The 26,536-nt window shown below is 39.9% G+C and overlaps 1 protein-coding gene across 9 annotated transcripts in view; it reads left to right on the top strand.

The window, feature by feature from the left end:
- The window catches only part of EVI5 (ecotropic viral integration site 5), a 131,570-nt gene extending 105,354 nt beyond the window's left edge, over window positions 1–26,216 (top strand). For 4 of the 9 annotated variants that reach the window (XM_039485077.1, XM_039485079.1, XM_039485080.1 and 1 more), the window contains one exon: window positions 24,934–26,216. In XM_039485077.1, coding sequence (XP_039341011.1) covers window positions 24,934–25,248 — 315 coding nt within the window. In that variant the 3' untranslated portion in view covers window positions 25,249–26,216. Of the gene's footprint in view, window positions 1–11,165; window positions 11,223–24,933 lie in introns of all 9 variants that reach the window. The other 5 variants (XM_039485082.1, XM_039485083.1, XM_039485081.1 and 2 more) reach the window with 2 other exon arrangements.
- The last annotated feature ends 320 nt before the right edge of the window (window positions 26,217–26,536 follow it).

Consider the following 26,536-nt stretch of genomic DNA (forward strand, 5'->3'; position numbering starts at 1 on the left):
CTTTAGCCAGAAAAGACTCCACCTCAGGTTCATTATTGGATCTGTAAGGTGCTGGGAACCTGGTATGTGAGCACCAAATCCTGCCTAAAATTTTTGTTCTCTGGATTTATCAAAGGACTAAGCCTCTACCTCTTGATTCAGAGTTGCTGCCCTGGGAGCTCTTAAAGGGTATGTGTCCCCAACATCTTTTGCTTGTATCACCAGATTCCTGAAGACAATTTCCAAACTTTATCATCCTGTTAAGATACCTGTTGGCAACTGAAAGCTTAACATTTAGTCTTGAATCACCTTCAGAACCAAACTTTTGAATGAATAGCTATCATATTTAGTCTTCTTTTTCATCAGTCTTGCCTTTTTGACTGCTGACTGCCAGATGAGCTATTGAACTTAATGCCTTGTCCATTAAAAAGCCATTCCTACAGTTTTTCCACGGAAGAGAGATTCAGAATATAGTGGTTTTTCCCTGCCATCTTAACCAGAACATATTCCTTCTTTTTGTCTTAGACCACCTCATCCTCAAGAGATCACAGGTGGCACTGTCTAGATATCTGCATAGCCTTCAAATCCAGCTTGATTAGATCATGTCCTTTAGGAAATCGTATGCTTTGTTTGTTGCTTATGGTGGTAAAAACAAGGGCTTCAGAGCATCCATGGAAATCATCTCCAAGTCTGAGCTCGCACAACAAAATCTGTCGAAGTCTCAGGCAGAAATATAGCCTCCGGCAAGGAGATGTGCAAAGGATCCAGCTGACAATCTCTACATCCCTTTCCCAAACCCTACCAGGTTGCTGACATCTTCAAATACTGCGTTTGTTTGCCCAGTTCTACAGTCTGCCATTCTCCCCTTACTTGCCTCCTTATTTTTCCTCTGCTGTTCCCTCCACTGTCTTTAGGAGGACTGTTTGTTTGGTCTAGAGTGTGTTTGGAAGAAGCAGAGTATTTTACAGCATGTGAGAATTGATCATTTGCAAATACTGCATCATTTGAAAGACTTACTCATGTAAGTCTTCTTGTGACCAGATTAAACCCAAAGGATTCCTCAATCTCAATATGTGATTCTTTTAACTGTTTATTTTCTAGAGCACAAAATGTTGCAAGTGTCTTGACTGAGACTGTGGTGCAGTTCCAAGGCTTACATAGTGATGCTGAGTTTCAGTTGCTTTGTAACCTATGTGGGCATAGTAACCAAAAGTTCACAAGTGATCTCTGGTCTAGACTGAAAAGATTTATTTGCAGTAAATTCAAATTGCCTGTCCTCCCCTGTTGCTGAGTAAAACACCCCCACATTCAGGAAATTTGCCAGCATACATAGGAAATGCACACACATTGCTTTTAAATGCAGGAGGTAAATAAACTGAAAGTTTACTCTACTCTTCCTCTAATCTTTCAAATACGTAAAAGTTGTAGATATAAAAAATTGACAAGTGATTTTTTTTAATAACCTGCCGATCTCCCTGTTTCCTCATATAGCCAGCTACTAGTCTTCACCTTGTACACTGAAATAAGTTGGCTTCTTCAGCTGAAGCGTTCAACATTTTAGGAAGACGAGCGCTATAGACAAACTCAGTATTATGAGCCTCTCTTCTATGCCCAGCTCTCTTTCCTCCCTCCCCTTGTCTCTCTCACAAAAAAACACACATACAGTGTTCTCTCTCTGCACTAACTCAGGAGCTGAAAAGATGCAATACTGATAATTATAATAAAAATGTTGAATATAATTCAAATCTTCACAGCAACTAAAATTTTGCTTCTAAAACTGAATTCACTTGTCTAGAAATCATTCACTAATCTCTGTGAAAGTTTCCTCCATTAATAATTTTACTTGATATTTCCAGTAAAAGCATATTGCCAAGCATTAACTCTGTTGTGCATCAGGCAGCTACCCCTTTAAACTCCAGCAACACAGACAGTGATATTCTGTACTTAGCTATCGTCTAGATAACCAACACAGCTGCAGGAATGGACTCTGGATAGTAGAAAGAAAATCAAAAGCAAAGACTCCACTTTTAAAATATTTTAAAATAGCTTGAAGCACTGGTACTGTGAAAGTCATCTAAATTTACAATATCAGATGGCTGTGGGATACTTTTATCTGTACTGATTAAGTCACTTCATTGATCACCAATTTATAAATTTTCTCCTTAAAGATTTGAAGGTTGGGATAGTGTAAAAATCTGGTGGCATTTTGGACGTTGTCACTAATTCAGACAGGAAGGCTGAACTGAGCTTCCGACAGAGCTATTAGTATCCCCTTGATTTGCCTATTAAACATCTGTTCACCAATGTAATCTCATTGCCGTTCTCCTTCTCTTGATCAAAGCCACTCCTGTCTGTAAAAAGCTTCCATTTTCTTCCTGCCCTAAAGAGGAAATCCTGGTATCAGCAACTGTTGCTTCCTGCGGTATATAGTACTTAACAAATGAACTGCTTAAGAAATGATGCACAAAAAGAGGGGGGTTTATCTGAGCAACTTAGTAAAGTTGAGGGCTTAAGGAAAACTAGCAGAGTACCTATCTAGAGCTGGATGCTGTCACCCAGTCCAGCATAAAATTACATAGACACTACGCTGTGTACATGTTGACCAGTGTTTAATGGTTCTTGCTACCTCTCTTGTTCACTCTTAATTCAAACTGAATGGAATTAAATGATTTATAAACTACCTTAGTCCTGGGAGTGTTTTATGCACTACCTCTGTATACTTAGTCACTTTGTATGTATTACACAGCAGCTGTGTCTGCTTCCTGTTGGATGTTGCAAGGTTTAAATGTGTTACCTAGATTACAGGAGTGGTACAAAAGATTAGCATTGACATGCTTGCCCGCAAACTATACTGACAGACCACAAGATACCTTTGGAGACAGAAGCAAGGTTTAAGAATAGTGGTTTCTAGTTTTACAGGTTTTGTGATTTAGGACTGAACTGCTTAAAACTTTGTGAAATTGTTGTTAGCTAAAAATATTAGACAAGGAATTTATACTAATGCAGTAGTGCAAATGCTTTACTTTGCTGTTTTTAATTAATGCAATCTCTTACACAGTAGAAAATGCCAGCTTTTGTGTATACTAATGCAGTATCTTAAATGGAGCAATTAGTTTTATTCTTATGGCTAGTTTCACACTGAGGCAGATTATGCCTGGCCTATATGCAAGTTTACATGAGGGAGCCAGGCAGACTTGCTGTTCCTACTTCTTTATGGGTGCATAACGTTCCAGAGAAAGCATGACCATGCCCCCCACCTGCACTGGTCCACAAAGTTGGCTGGCTGCACAGGGGTAGCAAGCTGTACTATAAAAAGGGATGTAGCAGCAGGCATGATGTCTGCATGCCTAGGAGCTCTGCACCTCCCCCATTCATTGCCTACAATGTATAAATGAGTGCTAGGCTTTTTAGAATGTTATGCAGAATTGCATGTATTTAGAAGCTTACGCAGCAATAATAATGGGGACACTGTGTGGTCTTGCTGTCAAGGCATCATTCTGAAGCTCTTGTCAGTTAGTCGTGCGGGTTTTTTTTCACCTATGTGTTGTACACGTTTTAACTTAAGAGACACAGTGAGATAAGCTAAAGACCCCCTACTCCAGCCCTGAAGCTTAAGTTCATGACTCCAGGATTTCACTGAAGACAGATAGCAATTTTACATCTGCTGTGGTTGGTAGTGAACGTTAATGTTGGAAACACCTCTTTAAAGACTTAATTTCTTACAAAACAAAACAACTTCCTTAGGCTGGTGTAGGTATCCAGTACTTGTTCTTAACTGGAGAGCAGTTTAACACCACTTACTGAAATTAGTTTGGTGGTTTTTACTTATGCCAAAAAATTCCTTTATCTTTTCTAACAATATTATATTTTAAAGCTTTACATCCCCCGTTCATTTCAATGCAGTTTTATTTTTGGAAGCAGGAAGTCACTTGACAACCTTGAACCTTATAGGTAGCAAAAGTGTGTGTTGAGGCAACTTCTTGATCTTTATTACTAGGCGAAGAAAGGCTTCCAGGTTGAAGACTTTGCAGGTTCTGCTAATAGTGTATTTTGTAGGAACACAGATGAGTTACTGGAGATAAATCCATGTTCTTAAATTTGAATGCACTATTCTTGGAAGTGTGGACGCTACAGGGATTTTCTGTCTTGGGCATTCCTAGGAAAAACAAAACTAATGAGCAAATGAAGAATTCAACTAAACTTCTTAAAGCAAAGATTAATAAACCTGAAATAAAACTGAAGAAAGGTAAATGGTTTTGAAACACTGTTTCTTGAGATGACCTTTTTTCTGTTCCTCAAATTTGTTCTAGTTATTGAGAGAGCATTCTCTGCAAACAGCACGTGGCCCCAAGAATGAAGGGTTACTTACCACCTCACTTGGTCTAGCCCAGGGGTTGACAGCCTTTCAGAAGTGGTGTGCCAAGTCTTCATTTATTCACTTAATTTAAGGTTTTGCGTGCCGGTAATACATTTTAACGTTTTTAGAAGGTCTCTTTCTATAAGTCTATAATATATAACTGAACTATTGTTGTATATAAAGTAAACAAGGTTTTTAAAACATTTAAGAAGCTTCGTTTAAAATTAAATTAAAATGCCGAGCCCCCCAGACTGGTGGCCAGGACCAATAACACAAGTGGCACCTTTTTAATTTTACTCACCTGGGAGCGACCCACTGCAGCACTTTTACTGACCGGGGCAGCGCTCCGGGTCTTCGGTGGGACCTTCACTCGCTCCGGGTCTTCGGTGGCACCTCGGCGGCGGGACCTTCACTCGCTCCAGGTGTCTTCGGCAGCACTGAAGCTTCATCACCGAAATACCGCCGAAGACCTGCAGCGCGAGTGAAGGTCCCGCCGCCGAAGACCCGGAGCGCTGCCCTGTCAGTAAAGGCTCCGCAGTGGGTGGCGCCTTTTTTTTTTCCGCTCCACCTGGCTACGCCATTAGCCAGGACCCGGGCAATGTGAGTGCCACTGAGAATCAGCTTGCGTGCCGCCTTTGGCACACATATGCCATAGGTTGCCTACCCCTGGTCTAGCCGTTACCACAACATTAGTACAACCTGTCAAGGCCCAGAGTGAATCCCTTTTAATGCTGCTCTGTCGGCACCAATTGGAAGACACCCCATATAGCCCCTCCAAAAAAAAAAAAAAAAAAGTTCTAGTTCTCCAGCGTCCTTAACATAGTCTACATGGGTTCTCATAAAAATGGAAGTCATGCTGTCTATGTGCCATTCTGTTCCAAATTGTTAAAAAATATACTCATTAGCAACACATTTTATGTACAGAACCGTGGAAAAGGAGTAACATGAAGACAAGCCTATGGAGAGGAAAACATCTCAGGCTATTAGTCTGTCCAATAATAGAGCAAATGTTCCATACTTTCATCTATGCTAGTTTTTTCCGTGGAAATGAAAACCTAGGATAGGAAAACATTTAGAAGTGAGCATGAAATCAAGCACTCTTCTCATTAGCAAAAACAAAACATTATTTTATTTTTTGAAGTCTTTCTAACTGAATGATGGAATGGAATTTTATGATAAAAAAGCTTTCAGGAAAAAGATACAACAGTTAGAACATTGTTCCCCTAATCAGAGTTGAATAGACTGTTTTAGTGAGTTCTTAAAAAATAACTTGGTGAAATGATTTTTAGAGGGAGACTCTCTAATTGTACCCGAGATACTAGTGTAGATGAAGCAGATGGGAAGATAGTTTTTAAAATTTTTTTTTCATTTTCAGTATCTGAAAAACTTAAGATTTTTGCGTTTGGAGAACTAGTGACTCCTCCATTTATTACTTTCTGCTCCCACCGGTGTGCAGTTCATCCTAAAATTGATCTGATATTATATTCTAAGAACCTAATGCAGTCAGTAACATTCTGATATAGGTATTATCTCTTGATCAGATCATGTTCCTGTTGATATAACACTCTTAAGATTGGCTTAATGAAAACAGACATAAGTTGAAGATTAAATACCATGCTTTTAAAAGATTCTGCTTGTGTAAATAAAATTCAAGACCCTAAGTAATTACTTTGGGGATAAATAATGCATAAGAGATGACAAAAGGAGTAATCTGGGATATGGTAAAGCTGTGGATAAGGGGACATCTTGTAACTTTAGTTGCAGGAATGGAAACCCGGAGAGCTAATCAAGGAAGCAATGAAGGAAAATTAAACTAAGAACATCAATGTAAAGGATTAAAGAAACTACTATATATTGGTGCACTACACAGATCATGGTGAAACTTAATGGCCTCTGTTTATACAAGAGGTTATACTAGATGATTTAATGGTTCCTTCTGGCCTTAAACTCTATGAATCTATATAATTAATGCTAGAAGTAAACTGTATACACTAATATTCAAAGCTTCATAAAATATTTATTTAAATATTTTCTGCCTTGAAAAGTGGAATCTAGCAACTCCAGCCTATTAGAAAGAAGGTTTCAGCTTGTGCCACATGTAAAGTATTATTATTTGCCTTGTATTTCTTGGCTTGTAGACAGATCAAGCAATGCGGGCAATTGCTATTGGGATGGTACTGGATTTGGTTTATGAATGCCATTTAGATACCTTGGAAACAAAAGCCCAAGACACTAGCCTCACAGCCTGTATAGGGAGTTGATGCTCTGTACCTCAGGGGAACACCCTACACCCCCGTGTTCATCTTTATAAAATGATTGTGTGGTATCAATGCAGTCTGTCATGTTGGGTATCTTCGGAAGGCTCATAATGCACTGAGCATGGTTGTTATAGTGATCTAGTATTTGTTACAGTAATGTTATGGTACGGTTATAGGTTATAATTTCATGTATATAGTTCTGAGGCAGAAAATGTGTCCTCATGGCTTAAAGCAGGCCCATGCAAAAACTCCCAAGAACAGAGAGGCAGTTCACACCTCATCAGGGCATGGATGAGACAAACCCAGCCCAGCCTTACAGGAACAATGGACACTGGCTTAGGCAGCAACAAAAGAATCGGTTAGACCAGGAGTAGGCAACCTATGGCACGGGTGCGAGCTGATTTTTTTCAGTGGCATTCACACTGGCCACCAGTTCGCGAAACTTTAAATTAGAGTGAATAAATGAAGACTCGGCACACCACTTCTGAAAGGTTGCCGACCCCTGTGTTAGACCCTCCAGGGAGTCACCCCCTTCCTTTGATCAGCTTAGGAATACGATGAGGTAATGCTCCCCTGATTCTGGAGCAAAGTCAAGAGGAAAGAAAGGACATAAAAGGGAGAGACACTTTGCCATGCTCTCTCTCTCTTCTACCTACATCTACAGACACCACCACCACCACCAAGCGACTGAAACGCTGATCAAAGGAGAGAGCCTGACTGAAAAGTAACCAACCAGCCTGGGGTGAGAAGCATCTCCGTTTTTAGGGACATTGAAAGTGTTAAGATCAGCTTAGAATGGGTTTGGCTTTTAATTCAATTTACCAAATTTATAAGTCAATCTTTATAGCTAATAAATCTGTTTGTTTGTTCTACCTGAAGCAGTGCGTTTGGTATGAAGTGTGTCAGAGGCTCCCCTTTGGATAAAACAGCCTGGTACATATCAATTAAATTGACAAACTTATACCCACTGGACTCTGCAAGTTTATATAACTGGACACTGCAAGACAGAGGTTCCTAGGGTTGTTTCTGGGATCAGAGGTATTGGCTAATGTCATTTGTTTGCAAGTAGCTGGGAGCAGCTTACATGCCAGAGGCTGCGCGTGAACAGCCCCGGAGTGGGGGTTCTACAGTAGAGCAGGGTAAGGCTGGCTCCCAGAGTCAAGGATTGGAGTGGCCTAGCAGATCACTGGCCCAGACAGCACCAGAGGGGAACGTCACAGGAGTATAATAAACCTAAAAGGTTATCCCGTAATATGTTCTCAGTCTATGTGCTGCTGTAAATGAGTGTCAGCCTAGATGATCGGTCTCACCGATTGAATCTTCCTTCCCATTGAAGATGGCATTTGGGTATGCTACTTGCCTTGTATATTATACAAGGTTGGTTGGTTTGTGATTTTGGGCACCCTGGGATGTGTACAGTAGATGTATGCTGTCAGCTTTGCATGTATGTCTCCTGGCAGTTCTAGTTTCTTCACTGGCATTGTCATAAGATTATCAGCCCCTCACCAGGCACAGTGATATTGGTCCAGTTATTGTTTTCAATGGTTCTTTCAGTAATCTGTAAATTTGCACCCATTACTATAGCATCTAAGTTTGGACTGTTACAATCTTTTTATTAACGCTTAAGATTCCAATTAATGTTTGTAAACAAAGCCAAGTAAAATTTGTTTGCATTAAGTATTCACCTTCTAAATATAATTTAATGTTAATTGTTTTGAATTTTTGTTTACTATAGATGAATGCTTTCAAAATAAGTGGCTGCATTGAAATGTTTTTCTGCTTGATAACAAATGCTGTCACTAAAAGGAAATATGTTAACCCTCAGATTTACAAAGAATAAGCATTTCAACTTGTGGTTGAAGTTTATAGTGCAATAAATCATGTGCTTTTCTTGTACCATATCTTGCAAACACAGTTGGACAAGAGACCATCAGATTTGCCCTCCCACAAGCAGAGCTCTTGCAAGGCTGCTGGCCAGCTAAAAATGCTGTTACTTTACTAGTACATGTCAAAGATAGAGCCTCTATGCTGGCGGAGTCTGATTTAAGTGGTTGTGGTCAGTCTGAGGAACCTGTGATGTGATAAGATAGCATTCGTGAGGTCATGTGGTTTGCAAGCACCCAATCTAACACTGCAGCTTTGTCTACCGTGTGTCTGTGTATAAAAATATAAAATGCATTTAAAAAGTGTTGTTCTTTAGTAACTGTGCCCTTTAGTTTTATATCCTGGAGAATCAGGGACATTTTACAAACTAGATAATTATAAAGATTGTTACCAAGGTCGAAGGTGTAGTGTCCCATTCTCTAAACAATAAACCAAAGATGAAGAAGCAGCATTATATAGTTCTGTCTCTATTTCTTATTCTGCCCTTGCTGAAATCATGTGTTTTGAGGCTGGGAATTTTAGTACTTGTCTGTTTTTGACATAACCAAATGATTGAGGCAAAAGCATTACTGTAGAACTGACACTGTATTTATGAAAGTTAGTGGTCTTAGCTGTCCACATCATCATTAACACAAATTGGCATCTAAGTTACACTTGGCAAAAAAAAACTAAGGTTGATTCCATAATAATCAGGGCTCTGTACTACATGACTGTGGCCACAGAGTCTGCCTTGGAATTATGCTCCTGAATCTAACTTTTCTTTACAAAAACAACCTTCTGTTCGTCCTGGCTGAAGGAAAACGGTACAAATGTGAGCAGTATAAACTGATGTGGTCTCTTCCTGAGTCTGCAGACACATGAAACAATGTACTGGAGCAGCATAGACTACTCTGTTAATCTCAATGTGACTGAAATTTAAAGATGTCAGTTTAGGTGCCAACATTAACTGTTTCACTGCTGGCAATTTCAGATTTGTGTTTTACTATTAAATCTAGTTTAATGTGCTTGTTTTATTTTTAGAAGCCTCCTTTTTTTAAACTTTTAAATCAAGTAGCCACAGACTTTTCAATCTACCACATCAGAGAGCTAAGGAATCTAGGTCCACTTTGCAGGGGAGTACACCAGTCCTTGAGTATTGTATATTGGGGACTATCAAAGCTATCTTGGCAAGTCCAAAAAACATCTGAATTCTTGTGCATATTGCAGTTCTCTTCTGCATTGTAGATGCTGTGTACATGCAGAAGAGAAGATATAGTCCTGTGGGTTATATAATGCAAAAAATGTAATGTTAAAAAAACTAAACTGGGTTCTCATCAGTTTAACATGGAGCTACTTACTGAATGAGTTAAGGAAAAGTACTGAGGAATTGTCATGATTGTGTAGGTTGTAAAATATTTTCTGATAAACCCTTTTTTTGGGCGCACAGGTTACATTAAAAAATTAAACTTGTTCCATTTAACATCAGTTGTTTCCTCAGAAGACTCCTCTAAAGCTGATACAGGAATGCTATAGCTTAAGTACGAAGTCCCACTTGCACAAACCCTTTATCCACTGAGATTGTCATTTTTGGGAGATGTAGTTCTCTTACTAATTTTTTTTACTTTTTTTTTTGTATGTCGCTCTGAATTAACGGCCACAGATACAGAAATCTTTTTAGCTGTTGAACAGTTAGACAGACAGAAGCAGTGTATATTTCCAGATAGCACTCTGCCAATATTCCTCCTTCACTGAGGGACAGCATCTAATGGAGGGAGTTCATTATGTATGTTGTAAATGCATGACAAATGCCATTTGTTATTGTATTGTTAATATGTTCTTAGCATAATATTGCTAAATTGAAACCATCTAGTCTTAAATTTCTGCTGTATTTTGAGCTTCCTCTGTTTTACTCAAGACAGCAGTCTGAAAGTTGATACGGTGAGGACACTTTTTTTGCCATAAATTACAAACACAAATTTTAAAATGTTTTGTTTTCTGAGCAGGCTGCTCAGTCATCCTAATGAGCAACATAGCACTTTTTAGACTAGTATTTAGAGGTAGCAAAACACTTGCCTCTTATTGTTTTGCTAATTGCTTTATAATTAAATAACCTTGTAGTAATTTTTGCTTTTTTTAAAAAAAAAGATTGAATCCACTGCCCCCCTTCTGATTGGTGTTCTCAGCATATTCTTGGAGGACCTGAATAGTGATTTCATGAGGCTGTATCTCGAATTAGTTTTCCATCTTCCCAACCAAAGGCCAATGAGAAGTATACCATCTATGGTAGCTTTACACCTAGCTGGGATTTGGGCCCATGGCTTTCTACCATTCCTCCCCATCCAAAACATTGAGAGTGGAGAAATATGAAGGAAAATCATGGATTTCACTATGCAAGGAAAAAAAATGCAAAAAGACTCTTGAAATCCTAATATGATGTAAACTAATGTGAATATCTGGGGTTAAAATTTTCTTACAGACTCCTCTGAATATCAGATTATTCTTTTTACTATCTATGGATCCCAAGGTGGTCTTTTTGGTATCCAGGAAAACCATGTCCCAATGTCCATTGATTTTTGTTTTATTTTGCAGGGAGGAAAAGGGGACCTGTTTTATTACTGTTGATGGAATATATGGGCCCAAACAGTCAAAGGTGTTAACATGCCCCTGTCATTCTACAACATTAATAGTATTTTTTTTGTTAAATTCAGGGTTCCAAGTACAGATGCCTGCTTATACCTTGGCAAACAAACTAGGACACCTCAAAGGTTAGAATATTATTGGTTGAGACACGCAAGGTAAAGAATCAAAACAAGGCTAAATCATTGAAACTGAGTAAGATTTTGATTGAAATTGTTAATCAGTCTCTTTTTAGAGAGGAATATTGGTTAGTCTCTGATTCAATCAAGCAGTCCTTGGTGAGGAAGAAAGGATTTGTTCTGTTCGGTTTTGAGTTGGGAATGATTGATTAGTTACTTTCCTACTTTCAACAGAACAAACACCAAAAAGGGGGTGGGGGGAAGAGAGGCTAGTAAAATATGGGGGAAATGAGGCTTTTGTTGATTTTGGGTTATTCCATCGTGGAAGGATACTTTGGGTTGGCAGGTTGTCCAGGACAGTTATTCTTCTGGACCCTGCCTCACCTCCCTAGTTAGGGGCAACATTTGGTTGGTCGAGTCAGATTCTTTTCCTTGATTGGTTCTTCTCAAGCTGAACAGAGCTAGATGGGCTTTCTCATCTTACTACAATTGATATCAGGATCAAGTGAAAAGCCAGCAGAGTTGGGACCAGAGGAAAATAGTGGTGGGGGAAGGGCGGAAAGGAGGACAAGGGAAAAGACCGAGCAGGATCTTACATGTATCTGGCTGGGGTCCTTGCAGCACTGATGGTCAGGTATTGCCAGTGGTGTGCTGAGATCTGGGTGTCACAATGAGAAATGCTTCTGCTGTGCCTGTAGTAATGGTGATACTCCTGCCCCTTTCCCCCTCAGTTTCTCTTTAAGGGCCACAAAAGGGTGATGGGCAGAATAGCCCATCCTCTCATGATTTTTTCCACCAATTAGGCCTAAATTTTGGTTCCACACTCCTCTTGTTTACCAGATATGATCTTAACACACTCCTTGATGTCCTTCAGTAGACCTTTAAATTAAGTCCATCTTTGTTTTTTGCATCTTTTTTTTTTTTTAAACAATTCTATGTAACAGTCTATTGGGACAACTTACGAACCTTTACCCACTTCCACCAATTAGGCCTACTCCAGGTGTGAGCTTTCTACTCCCCAGTTCTTACAACAGACTCCTGTGTGTGTATAGCTCAGTAGAGAGTGGTACTGCTGAGGCTGCTGCTGTCATTAGGGCTACTGTAAAATCCCTCCTGCAGCCATCTCCCATAACTAGCCACTTTGGCCTCTGACCACAAATAATGGCAACTCAATGGCATGAAGCCACATGGTCTTGTGAACTAAGCATGGGTCTAAGAATGTGAGTCCTCCATTCTGATACTACCAGTAATACTGATTGCTTCTTTTGCTTAGTCAAGTCAAGTCCACTTAAACTTTCTGCATGAATTTTCTTGGGGCCGGGGTAGGGGGAGAGGAGTAGAGGTGAGCAAGGGTGGTTTTTGTTTTTTAAACTGAACTTCCAATTTTCATGGGGTTGTGGCAGAGATCAGTGTTTATAATTCACCGGAATGTGCACAACCTTCCAGTGACTGAGGACCTAGTAGGCCCAGTTACCCTAGTTTATTTCCCTTGTAAAACATACAATGTAAAACATACATGAGATGTTGGCAACTGTACAAAATATCCCAGCACCAATAGCAGGGCTCCACTTTAGCAAAAAGCTGAGGGCAGTGAGGCTGCACACCACTGAATGATGCACGCTCGCTCTCCTATCCCAAAGAATCCTCTCAATTACCCTCCTAACATTCTGACTGGCCGTGATCATAGTGATGCGACCATGGTGGGTAGAACTCTTATTTGGGGTAGGAAGCAATTGTGTCCTAGCCAATTTAAGAATACAGGGTTAACTCTGGCTTTAAAAAGACAGCAAAAGTGTGAAGTGATCGCTTCTTGTAACAGTAGTATCTATGCCCATAACATGTACATACTCAGCCTCTGTGCCAACCAGATGCGTGAGGTTTCAGTAATTTTATTTATAAGTGCCAGCTATCAGGAAGAGGGAGTAGAGGTGTTTAGATAGTTCCCTGGTCAAAGTGTCATAGCACTTGCAGTGTGGTCATAATGCTGTTCTAAAATATTTGGGCTTTAGCCCAGAAAGCTTATGCCCAAATTTGTTAGTCTCTAAGGTGCCACAAGTACTCGTCACTTTTTTTTTTAAATATTTTTGGTGCCATTTCCTTACTTCAAATAAACACTTGTATTAGAACCTCTTGTAGGAAAAGATTCTGGGAATTTTCCTTCCACCTACCAACTAGTTATTTTATAGCACCTTCCCAGGGCTAGGTCAGCTGAACACTTTTTTAAAATCTTTGTTTTATTACAACAATTTTTTCAGATTTTAAGAAAATTAATGAACTAAATTTGGTTTGTAATGACCAGATACTTTTTTTATGAATAGGGGCAGGTTAAAAGTAAATATCTTTGTCAACTCTGTTTTGTTACTATTTCAATCATATTTGCTGTAGAATTTCAAAGTTTAATTGGATTATATGGCACTAGATCAAAACCATACTTTTCAGCCATGTAGTGCAGTGATCAAGAAGTCATGACCTCCCATTGATCGCTTTATTGGTTTCCTGTTCTGATTCACTGGAAACCTTCTGGTCTGAACATTTGTCGCTAGTTTTAATCTTTGTCACGTTTACAATACAGCAGCCTAGGCTTTGGTAAAGCTGATACAGAGCACACAGTTAGCATCTTGTTTCCTTTTGGCTCTTGAGCCCTTGATAACTGATAAAGCTGTAAAACCACTTTCTATAAAAAAAAAAAAAATCTCGTATTCATAGTTATAAAAACAAATGCAGAACAATCTGAAATACAAAACTAGAAAGCAACTGGAGATGAGATTTTTTTTTATGCATTAAAATTTACATAAAATGTCAGTTTTAATTAATTTACAAAGAATTGCATGATTCCTGCCATCATCTGTACAGCCACTGGAAAGCTTTCTTTATTTCAAGACTGATTTCCAGAACCTGAGAATACAAAATGAAAAGGCCAAATGTACTAAATAGGTGCTATAAAAATAAGCCTGAAATGACTCAATCTTGGAAACTTGTTGCTACTGTTTTGCTGTTCGCTTATGACGCGTTGCTATGGTTTGAACTGTCTAGTGACATGGGCAGCAAGGTTCACTTTGCATTAGTATTTCAGTTTGTAGGCCACTGTTAACACCATGCATTTGTTTCAAATTAGTAGTTTAGAAAAGAAAATTGCTTTTGGATCATCCTTCAGAAATTGGAGAATTGAGCAGTTAGCAATGGTTCTCACACTGGTAATCACAGGCCTAAGGGGTTAACTGCATATCTTTACCTTTCATCATGGTTGCAGTTCCATTATCACTGTTACCCTTTTCACTCCCACTGTTCACAAGTAAACTGCAATTATCTCAATCCAGAACATCTTTGCATTTTTAAAGAGAACCTGTCATGTTGATAGGAAGCTGAATGTGGAAACAGTGCACAGGCTCCAGCTGCTACAGAATGTCTGTTGCCTCCATGTTGTGGGCTTGATGTGTTCACAGCAACTCAAGCTCTAGTGTCATACTGGCTACCATTCAGTTTGTTTCCAGTTCAAAGTTGTAGGGGTTTTTTTTGGTCCTAACTGCCAAAGCAATTAGTGGATCATGCCCCGGGTCAATGAACCAATAAGGCAGTTCTTTACTATCCCAGAGGAACACATCACTAAGCCTGGCATGAAACATGGGAGTGCTAGGACACAATATTCTTAGTCAAGGGGATCTGGCTATGGAACAAACTTCCAGAAGGAATTTAAACAAATCCAGAGTCTTCCCACTTTTAGGAAATGCTGTAAAGCCTTCCTCTTTGGGGGCAGGGGAAGGGCTTTCTGACATAATGAGAATGACACAGTGCTAGCACTTTTCCCACCGCCCCCCAACAAAGTCTACTCCAGAAACCATTTTATACCCCAAAAGGGGAGAACAGCCAGACACCCTGTGAAGTCCTCTAGAGACTTCATTAAGGTAGGTTGTAGTATCCTAGTCATTGGAGGTATTTCAGAATAGGTTAGACAAAGGGCTGTGAGGGCTGGTCTTGGTTCCACTTGAGGGCAGGGTAATGGACTATGACTTCTTGAGGTCCCTTCCAGCCCTACATTTCTGATTCTATAACTGCTAATCTGTTTTAGATGGAAGGTGCCTCGGTACTATGGTGATAGTGGCATTATAAAGTCCTCAGACAGAATATGCTAGTACAGGGGTCAGCAACCTTTCAGAAGTGGTGTGCCAAGTCTTCACTTATTCACTCTGATTTAAGGTTTTGTGTGCCAGTAATACATGTTAACGTTTTTAGAAGGTCTCTTTCTATAAGTCTATAATATATAACTAAACTATTGTTGTATGTAAAGTAAATAAGGTTTTTAAAATGTTTCAGAAGCTTCATTTAAAATTAAATTAAGATGCAGACCCCCCCCAGACTGGTGGCCAGAACCCGGGCAGTGTGAGTGCCACTGAAAATCCGCTCATGTGCCATCTTTTTCACTCATGCCATAGGTTGCCTACCCCTGTGCTAGTAGATAAGTCTGTACTTCCCATTCATAAAGGGCAGTGCCTAGTTGTTTAGCCAGTTGGTTCTATTTACTAAATATCTCTTAAAATGGATGTTCATTGTTTGTTTTTTAGAAATGCCTGTCACTGAGTATCTCATTCATGGTGGATGATGCTGGGTTCTCACTCCAAGAATGCCAGCCTTGAGTTCCAATTAACTTCCCAAATGTACTAATTTGGGTCTGAATGCAGTCTTTAAACTACTTGGCTCTGGCCACACTAACCAGCCAAACAGCGAAGCTGGGTGAATGTTCAAATCTTGTTGCCAAACTCTAGTGTAAATGGGGGCCAATGGGAGCGTCTGTTTCACTGATAGATCAGACTGAACCCTCTGCTAGGAAGTAAGTTTGAAACAAAAAAATGCAGTTCAGCATTTTAATGCTTACAAGAGACAAGAAATGTCATTTTTGCCTTAGCTGTATTTTTATAACACTGTTTAGTGCTGTATTATTCACTGTTAACCCCAAAAAGTTTTGAAAACAAGTTTTGAAAGTCTCTTGCCGCACAGCATTAGTATGCATGATCAAGGCATTTCCTGTCTTTAACCTACAATACCTCTGCATCAGATTGTCAAAGCAGCAGCTTCTAGTTTGCTTCTTTGCTTTTAGACACACTTACTCATTCTACTCTTTAATTAGATACTGTATTAAAATTTTATGTATTGCATTGCAGTTTTCCCTTTTTAAAAAGCGACACGATGTCAGCTATCGAAAATCCCATAGCTGGAATCTGAGCATGTGCTAGGAAAAAATCCTAGTGCTGCAGAATAGAAATGTGCATAAAGTTATATGGGATGAGGTGAAGATTTTGTATTTGGTTTAAGGCTAATTACTGGGGTGGGGTAGGGAAATGATTTTGTGCTTTTTACTGCTCTATTATGAGATGTCATGGCTACCTCAATTTCCCCAAATATTTTACTTGGTCGGTCTTTTGGTTTTTGTGTGTGATTTTTTTTTTTTGCATTTTTTAATGCATTACAAATATCAGGTCTTCACTTCCCTTCCTTTATTCCACATCTCCTCCCCCATCAACTGACAGCTGGGAAAATTGACGGTTTTAGCTTTTTGTGGTACCACTATCTCTTTTCAGTTCTCCAGCAACATGCAGATAATTACTAATGTTTGTATAAAACAAATTGTTTTAAGTTTCTGGACAGGAAAGAGGCTGTTCATACCTGAACAGGAAGTAGTAAAGGACAGACTGTATGGAGCAACGGCACAACTGTACTCCATATTTAGGGTATAACAGAGTTTGTATTGTAAGCCCAGTGTTGGTCCCTGCTATAAAAATCATATCCTCAATAAGTAAATTAGATCTTGGGCTGAAACAGAATTTTTGTAGAAAATTTGAAGTGATTCAAAATTGTTCCTTAAGGACACCCTAACAATAGAGCTACTAGGGGTTTTTTGGATGTGTTTGAAAGTGACACATAGTTAGAGCTGTCACCTATGTTATTGGACTCCTCCAGCAGAGATCTAGTGCCTCCTAAGGCTCATTGGGGATCTCTACTCGATGCAGACCTCAGACAGCCCATAAGCAGTTAACTCTTTCCCCAGGTTTAAAATCTGGGACTATATAGGGCATTGGAGAAAGCAAGAGGCAAGTGGTGGGAGAATATTGGGAGGCCGCATCTCCTCCCTCTCCCATTTGTGTGGACTTCTGAAGTCAGCAGATGGGGGAAAACACCTCAGATTCTTTGGTAAGAGGGGCTGATGAACCTCCAGTCATGAAAAGCTCATACGGCACCAAATTCTCCTAAACCTTTAGCTCACTGTGCATTTCTGAGCCACCCAAAGTCCCAACAAGCCTTACTAGGGTTGTTACTTCCTAAGGGGAATCTGCTTTCCTGTAGAGCAGACAGGGAAGGAGTTTTCATTCCCACAAACCACTCTATGGGTGGTCTTCCCTGGTTCTACTGAAACCTTCTCCCTCCCCCACGCCCCATCCTTCTACCAGCCATATCTGTCCTTCCTGTGAACCTTGGAAAGAGATCTCCAGTCCTTCAAACATTAGGAATGAACAGGAGGGCAGCTACTCTCCAAATCTGTCAGAAAGGAGCACTGATCTTGAGGACCTGAACATTTGCAGGAATAGCACTCTTATCTTGCAGACGTTAGGGAGTCCGGTATATTAGGATTCTCTCCACAGAACAGTGCTTCAGGGCCAGGATTAGCAGGAGACTGTGGTAAGCAGAGTAAGGGGACGTTCCCTTGCCTCAGCATCTCCTATGATCAGCTTGGTAAAGTCTCCTTTCTTGTGGACCATCTGGAGTTTGCAAGAACAAGACTCCTGTCCCACAGACCAGGGGACCATCTTAAAAACTAAGTAAATTCCCACAAACTTTAAGGTTAAAGTTAAAGTACCTGGCATAATATCCTGGCTTGAGGATGCAGCTGCTAATATTAACTAAAAAGTAAGTTAAACAGGAAATGCAGTCACTGAAATAAAAACCACAACCTGAACTCTGTCCAATATAGTTGCAAGCATGTAGTATTTGCAGTGAATCAAAGTATTGTACAATTTTCTTTAAATTGGTATTAAGAGTATTTGTTCATTTGGTATCTTTACATGGAAAGTCCTTTAATAGAGAAAAGATTCAATATGCATTGCTCGATTCATTTACGGAGTGTCTTGATTTAAGAGCCAGTTGTACAGCTCTCCTCAAACATCTGTCCTTGATTTTTTGCATTTGATTCTGCATTTGAGTGAAAATTGTCCTGCAAATTACTGTAAAAATGAAAGATGCCCTGTTAAAGTGATGTCCTTTTAATTATAGTAAAATGTTTGCTTGAAAATAATTAACATAATTGATAACTAATATCATGCTTCTGCCTTTTCGAACCTCAAAGAGCAACAGACAATCTTATTTGAAAGTTATCTCCCTAAGATCAGTGACAGAAGGGAAACCTAATTTTCTTGACATACGGGGAAACTAAATCTGTAGTGGAATGCATAGAGAATTGAATTGAACCCCATTTGGACCATAGTGTTATGACTGCCCATATTTGTGAAGACCTGTTTTAGGTGATAGATTGCTGATATTCATGTCTGCAACTATGAGATTTTTGTCTATCTTCTCTCCTGCTGCAGAGTTCAGGTTGTGGTGGTTTGAGTGTGCATGGCTTATTGTGGAAGTACAACCTTAACATCTTGGGGGTTTCTGACAATTGCTTTGCCTAACCTTCTTGAAAAGGAAAATGTCTGGTCTCTGTTGATATGTGCCTGAAACCTTAACTTCATTTTAAAGTTTTGGGGTTTTTTTGGTGTGGAAATGTGTTTCTGCATTATAGTTCACCTTTAAGGAGAAGAACTTCAGTTTTAATTGAGACTTAAGTCTGTTTTCCTGTTGACAGCTAGACAATTTAAGGTAGCATGTTTACCTCAAAATTTCCTTTAAGCTAAATCTTTACTTAAAGAATAGGTATAGTAAAAGAGTTGTTGAGGATTTTTATAGAGAGCTGACACTGTTTCAGTATCTCTTTTGTGACCATCTCTAGGTTGGGACTGCCATCTTAAACAGTATTTTACTTTCAGCAGGGAGCGGAGGCCAACAGTCATGAGCCTGATGAGGACTAGGAATTCAGAACCCATTAGACACCATGGGAAGCTAGAGTTAAGGAAACTTTTTAAAATTATATGTGTTCAGATTAAGTTGCTGTTACTGATGCTTAACTTAAATAGCATTTAACTTGACAGCTCTTACATTTTTACTTAACTGCCTGATTTCCCCCCACCGCCACCCCCCTGGAAAAATGGAATGGAATCTGATTGGTTTTTGTTTGGGTTTTTTAAGCCTAAATCTGCCTCATAAGGCTGCTAAAATGGCAGCTTTCTGTTAGATTCTCTTATGATATTCACTTACAATGTTAAACATTCTCTGCTCTAATTAGATGTAGTGGTTAGCATACAGTTTCAGTAACAGTTTAGTTTTCTTTTGAATCATGTCTGTTTTATAATCAGGAAATCTTACTCAGGTCCAGAACAAAAAAGGGCTTTGATTTCTTCAGACTGTTCCTGTTGTAATAAGATTTGCATAATCCAGTATTGATTTTTTCCTATATGGATTTAATATGAATAATCTGTTTTCCTACCTTGAACCAAAAGAGTGCCCATGCTTTGATCCCATTTCCAGATTAGTAATCACTATGGAGTGGCTTGACTCTGCTAGGCAAGCATCTTTAGGTCGAACATGAAGTACAGTTCTTGACTGCTTTAGAACTGTGGTTTCTAAAATCTTCAGAAGAAACAGATGACAGCCTCCCTTCTGTGCCATAATCTATCACAATCTTACCAGTATCAAAATATTAATCTATCATTTTTTCATTGCATCTTTTCCTTTTACTGTAGTCTGACATTCTAATGTTTAGAGAGATTTCCTTAGTAGCATCAAAGAGATATAAAGGGGTATCTTAGAATATAATCTGTGATCTTATATCAGCACCCTTCATTTGCTACAACTGAATTGTGCTAAAACCTGAAAATCTCTTTACTGTCTCTTTCCTTCATGCATGGCTTGATGAGGCAGTCAGCTTCAGGTAAGAGTATATTACCAAAGTCCAGTGACACAATTGTTAATGTTATATGCCTGTCTTCTCTCAACTGCTCTGAATTAATAAATGTAAGTTCCATTAGCCTTGGACAATGTTTATGATCATAAACTCTTGGTGCGTTCCCATGGTTAACACAAAGCATGCGTTCTGTTTTCAAAATGTTTCTAATTCATGGCTTCTTACATGAGAAGGCTTATGTAAGCAAATACTGTCAACTACTGAGGTTCTGTTCTTGATGCAACTAACTTTGTGAATGGCATGGAGGGGGCAAAGGTGGAGACAGTCCTTTTTGGTCCTGTGGTTAAAACTTTGATCTCCTATAGGCAGCCTGTCTAGGCAGCAGTGAAAGTGTGGGTAAAGCTATTGTTACCTTGAGCTATTAAAGGCCTCCTTCCTAATGTTTGTGGGTCTACCAGGCCTGCTGTATTCCCAAGCCTGATCAGACCAGAGTCCCCACAGAACCACCACATGAAGAAACCACCTAGTCTTCTAGAAATGAAGCAGGGGCGAGAGATCAGAACGAGGCCTGTTAACGCCTCTCTGGGCAGAAAAGCCAATCGCAGCACTTGAAAGGAGGACTGGGATTTAACCAATGGTGACCTCCCTCACAGAGAAGGGCTTCACTGCCTGGCAACGGCTGTGCCATGCCCCAGGGATGTAACTCCAGCCCTACTCAATCTGGGCTGTCCTTGAAGGGCTAACCCTCTTTCCTCCCAGAGGAAGTGATCTTACGGTCACAGATGGGACTGGAAAACCTAAGTTTTATTCCGGGCTCTTGCCTGCACTTTGTGACCTTGACAAATCACTTAATTTCTATCCGTTTCATTTTCCCAAATTATAAGCTAGAGAATATGGCTTTCCTGTCAGATGTGCTGTGCCTCGGTTCACTAATACTTGAAAAGAGCTTTAAGATTCTGTAGATCCACAAATTAAAAGGCACTGTCCATTTAGGTTCTTAAATTGGTACCATCTACGGTGGCATCTGATCCCCTCAGAGCACAGGCATGTCATGCTGAATTTTAAATTTTACACATACTGAGTAAGCCTTCAGTCAGCAGCAAATTCACTGGGCACAGGGAAGGACAGGAGGATCTGTGCAGTGTATGCTTTGGTAATGAGCATCTACGGACCTATAGCTCGTAAGCCTATTGAGTAGTAAGTATCTAAGCACTTCCTTAGCGCTGGCATTACACACTGCCTTGAATTTTGGACAGCATTACCCTCAAGGTTATTTCTTGAATGGTAGCTTTTTTAAAGGATTTCAGTTTTCTAACAATCGCTCATTTCTAGAAAAGAATGAAATTCGATGATAGTACAAGTCAGATTATTTTTTACTTTCTTCAGTTAAAGACCAATAAATTGTATTGGAATGTTTTCTGTTTTACAATTAAAACTTGCTAATTTTTTTTTCTTCTGTTGAGGAAAAGTCCAGGTTTTGCAGTAGGTTAGTGCACTGACATTTCACTTCAGGTCATTTAGGGACAAATAGCAATATTCACATTTTTAATAAGTTCAAATAGGCTTTGGGACTTGAAGCTTCCAAAACCATTTTTATTTCTCAAAGAAGTGAATCCAGAATGGCAGCCCCAAGATGTAAAGCTAAGCTTTGCAGGGTAAAATCTATTTGCCAGTTTTTTTTAAAGTGACTGCTTCATACGCAATACAGAATCAGCTAGTAGTGGGGGATAGAAAGATCCTAAGGAAAGGCTGCTTATCTAGACTAGAGTTCAAGGTTGGGGTTGGAGCAAGGTTTTGGCCACTTCTATGTTTTCTACCAGCTGGCCTGCCCGGTGCCAGTTGGCTGTGTCACCCAGACACAGGTGCCTACAGATGCTGCTACTTAAAAGCATGTCACTGGATTGCTATCACAATCTTAGCAAAATGTCTGACTGACCCCTGCATGAGTTTGCTTGTTCAGGGGTTTCTTTCTGCAAATAGAGTTCAGATAGCGGTAGCTCAAGTCTCTGGTGCTTGAGGGCAGTTAGTGTTGGAAATCAAACCTCGCAATAGAACTGAAGTAAGCACCGGTGGCCTACCAGTGCAGTCACTATGTATTATGTGCCTTATTACAATGTACCAAGTCTGTAGACAGGGTCCCCTGCCCCCCCTTCCCCTCGGTGTTCCATTATTAGTCCTGTTTAGCTTTGGAAATACCATAGCTAAGTACTGGAAATGTTTGGGTTTGTCCAATCCATGTTATGAGATTCTGCCTTTACGAATCAGTTTTTTTTTTTTTTTTTTTTCCCCCAACAACTAGGTAGATCCGGGCCAGTTTGTTTACCTGCTGCGTCCGAGGTCCGTCCGATCTCGGTTCCCACTGGCCGCGGTTCGTTGCTCCAGGCCAACGGGAGCTGCTGGAAGCAGCGCGTGCTGAGGGATGTACTGGCCCCCGCTTCCCGCAGCCCCCACTGGCCTGGAGCAGCGAACCGCAGCCAGTGGGAGCCGCGATCGGACGGACCTGCGCACGTGGCAGGAAAACAGCCCAGCCCACCAAGGGCTTTCCCTACACACGTGGCATCCCAAGTTTAGGAAACATTGAGCTAGATGAATTAGTGACTTTTTCCAAATACATTATACTGCCCCCATTCTATGTATATATCTATTTACATTATTTGACACAACATGGGATATAACTGTAATACAGCACAAGATACACACGCTCAAAAAGTCCTGACTTTATGTGGGCAAATTTCACTCAGCAGGAGGACTCTGCAGGTAAAATTGTAGGAGTTTCATGCTTTGTATGTATATATGTCTCCTTACTATATATTCCATTCTATGCATCTGAAGAAGTGGGCTGTAGCCCACAAAAACTTATGCTCAAAATTTGTTAGTCTCCAAGGTGCCACAAATCCTCCTCCTCTTTTTGAAGAGATGAAATCCACCTTCAAACCTGGAACCCAGGCATGGGTCTGCAACATGTGCTGCCACCCTATGCGTGCACCACTCCCCCCCCCCCCCCACACACTTCATGGAGACTTTCTTGGTTAAAGGCTGAAATAACTGCAACCCCTTCACTCAATTTTCATGGTATATTAAAGCCACTGAAGTAATCATAGACAGGGCCAGCTTTAAGCCGATTCTCCCCGATTTCCCGGAATCAGGCCCTGCGCCTTAGGGGTCTTTTTTTACTCACCCGGTGGTGGGGGGTCCACTCCGGTCTTTGGCATTTCGGGGGGGGCCTTCGGTGGCATTTCAGTGGCGAGGGGTCCTTTGGTGCCGCGGAAGACCCGGAGCGGACCCCCCGCCACCAAATACCGCCAAAGCCCTGGACCGCCACTGGGTATTCAAATTGGGCCCCACCCTTCATAAAGTTGGCCCTGATCATAGATTTTTGCCTGCTCCCAGTTCTCACCCTCTGTGCCATTCTCTGTGGAGAACACCAGCTCCTTTGCAAACAAGTGTGGAAGTTCCCTGTTCTTTGCTGTGCCAGCAGCATCACCACACTGAAATGAGTCTGTGCATGGAGGTGAATTCCTCCCCCCCTCCCAACCCCCAGAACTCTGCAACGCAAACTGGGCTTGTTAATGTTCTGTATAATTCAAGCTTTCTAATCAGAGCCTCTGTGTTTAGATTTTTGCCCTTCCACCATTCTCACGGCCTTTGCATTGCAAGCAACTATTTGTCTAGCAGAGCAAAATATGATGCATTTTCATACATGGTCTTTTAAGCTCCCAAAATGGCGGCAGGAGGTTTCTACAAAGCAATTTTATGCCCTTTCTGCGTCCCCATGGTTTTTGAGTGTGGTGCTCTCTCTGAAGCTGTCAAACTGACCCCTTAATATTGACTGACTAGGTCTAGGTGAATTCTAAGAACTAACCTCACAGACCTCTTCCAACAGCTAAGATTAGTCTCACTAAGTTATGATGTGACTTGCTCAGCATTAAGGTTTTTTTCTTCCTTCAGAGTAGCTTTAAACCGGTGGTCATAGTAGCTAGCTTATCACTACAGTTTAGTGTACTTGAAAAGCAAATATTAAGTACACTTTACCCGTGCCCCAACCAGTTTTGTTTTGTAAGACATTTCTCTTTAAAATTGAGAGCAGGCTGCTCTTCTATGAGGAAAGGTAAGTTTCAGAGCAAAAATGCAGGTTAAAACCTTCATGTTGTGGTTCATTGGAGGTTGATGCTCTATATCTTTCAAGGTGGAGAGAACCACTTGTATTGCTCTTGAATGTTTTCACTTGCTCTTCCACAAAACATTGGCAATCACAACCCCCGACAGAAGCTTTTCTCCTTGTTTTTTCTAATTAGATGACAAGCACAAAAAACTCTTCCTGAGATAATACAGAAAAGTAGTGACTGTCCAGTAATAAATAGGGCTACCTGAAATCCCACAGCTGTAGTATATTCTCAGTGGGAATGTTCAAAGACACAAGATTTAGCCTCAATAACCAGAGGGACTTGTACATACAGTTCAACATTTTCAGGAGTACAATTAGTGCTTTTTGGTACCAAACCTGAAACACCCTAAAGTGCCTGATTTCAAAAAGTGCAGAGTACCCACTCAGCCCCTTTCTAAAGTTTCTCCTCTTGGACATTCAAACTCTAGTAACTCTTGGCAATCTAGGTCCTGCTTGCATTTAGAAATCATTGATTGTCAAGGATACTTTACTTCTCAAACATGTTTTTATTCCTATTGCTGGACTCTCACCTGTGATTAAATGTTAACTCTTGTTTTTAACAGATCAGATGCCTAAAAGGCCAGAAAGGCTTCTCAGACCAACCCACTTTTGATGGGATTCACATTGTCAACCATTTGATAGGAGATGATGAGTCATTTCATTCTTCTGATGAAGATTTTATAAGTAACTCCATACAGGAGGGTAGGGTCCACTTTCATTTACACAGAAGGACTGGACAGATGGCTTTGGACCCAACTGTGGTAGATAGCAGCGACAGTGATACTGAAGAAGGTGTTCTAGACACTGGGGATACAGACAAGATTATTCCAAAGCAAAAGAACCAGCAAAGAATGGAATCCTACTCCACTACTGTGTGATCATCACTGTGACTAGCATCTAAGACTTCAGATTTCTTTTAATGACTAAAAATGCCCAGCTCTTGGATTAGATTGCTATTGTGGCTTGTCTGACACATTTTATATACAATATATGTATATATGTATACACACACTTTACTGTTTGCCTTCTACCTTTGCCAAATCTTCATCACTGACATACCATAGAGTAGATTGGGAAGAAGTTGATGGATGACCGTTCTAACAGTATTACTGAATGTTCCTTGTTTTAGAAAATGCAAATATATAATTTCTTTAAATGCATAACCATTTTGCCATTCATAAACTTGGGAAATCTTTTCTTCAAAAGAAACTGCTCTTGTGCAATATTTTATACTTCATGAACTAATGTGTTCTTTTTACATTGTTATCCATTTGTGATCAAGATGGACGTTAGCAGACTGGCTGATCCTGGGTGTATACCTGATTATTTTTTGTTGTTTGACCGTTTCGTTTTAATTAAAAATAACTATTATTGGAGACCCTTAAAAGGCTCCAAACACAAGCCTTTATTTCTTCTGTTTTTAAATACAAATTAATGGTCACAAATGTCAAAAAGGATTTTTTAAATCATTGACTTTTAATTTTTGTGCATCTGCTATTGATGTGTTGCTAATAAAAAACCTGGTCAAAATATGTTAACTACAATAATGTTTATCTTGTACATGTTTATCTCTCTCTGCAGCAAACTGAAAATGTACATTACACATTTTATATGAGGAATGTAAATGTTACAAAATGACGACTACTTTGGCATTCTAACAGGAAAATGAATTCTGTACAGACATACTGATAGTGAGTTACAAAATAGAGGCAAAACACTAATCTTAGATTTAATCTCTGTTTAGCTATTGACACTAGCAGGTTCATGACCAACTAAAATGCTTGTTCAAAAACAGACTAAACTTTTAACTTCATATTATAACTATAATAAATTTTTCATGATTTAACACTTGTTGTAGCACTTATTGCTTAGTAATAACTAATGTCCATACCCTAGAGATTCTGTAGGCGATTGCACAGTGCAGATCCAGAGAGTAGTTCAGATAAAGATGGAAAGTATTTTTATCTGGTTTTAAATTAACTACAGTTCCAACGAAGGATTGTTCAAAGCAGTAAAACCAGATATCTATACTGAGTTATTCTGAGGAAGATCAGTACAAGGATATCTAAGAACCAAAAAGCTAATATTAGTGCATCTAACAAAGATGCACATGATTTAATATGGAGCAAGACTTAGAGTGAATGCATGCTGGGTGCCTGGTCATTC

The sequence above is a fragment of the Mauremys reevesii genome, linkage group 8, assembly GCF_016161935.1.
Source record: "Mauremys reevesii isolate NIE-2019 linkage group 8, ASM1616193v1, whole genome shotgun sequence".
Taxonomy (NCBI): Eukaryota; Metazoa; Chordata; order Testudines; family Geoemydidae; genus Mauremys; species Mauremys reevesii.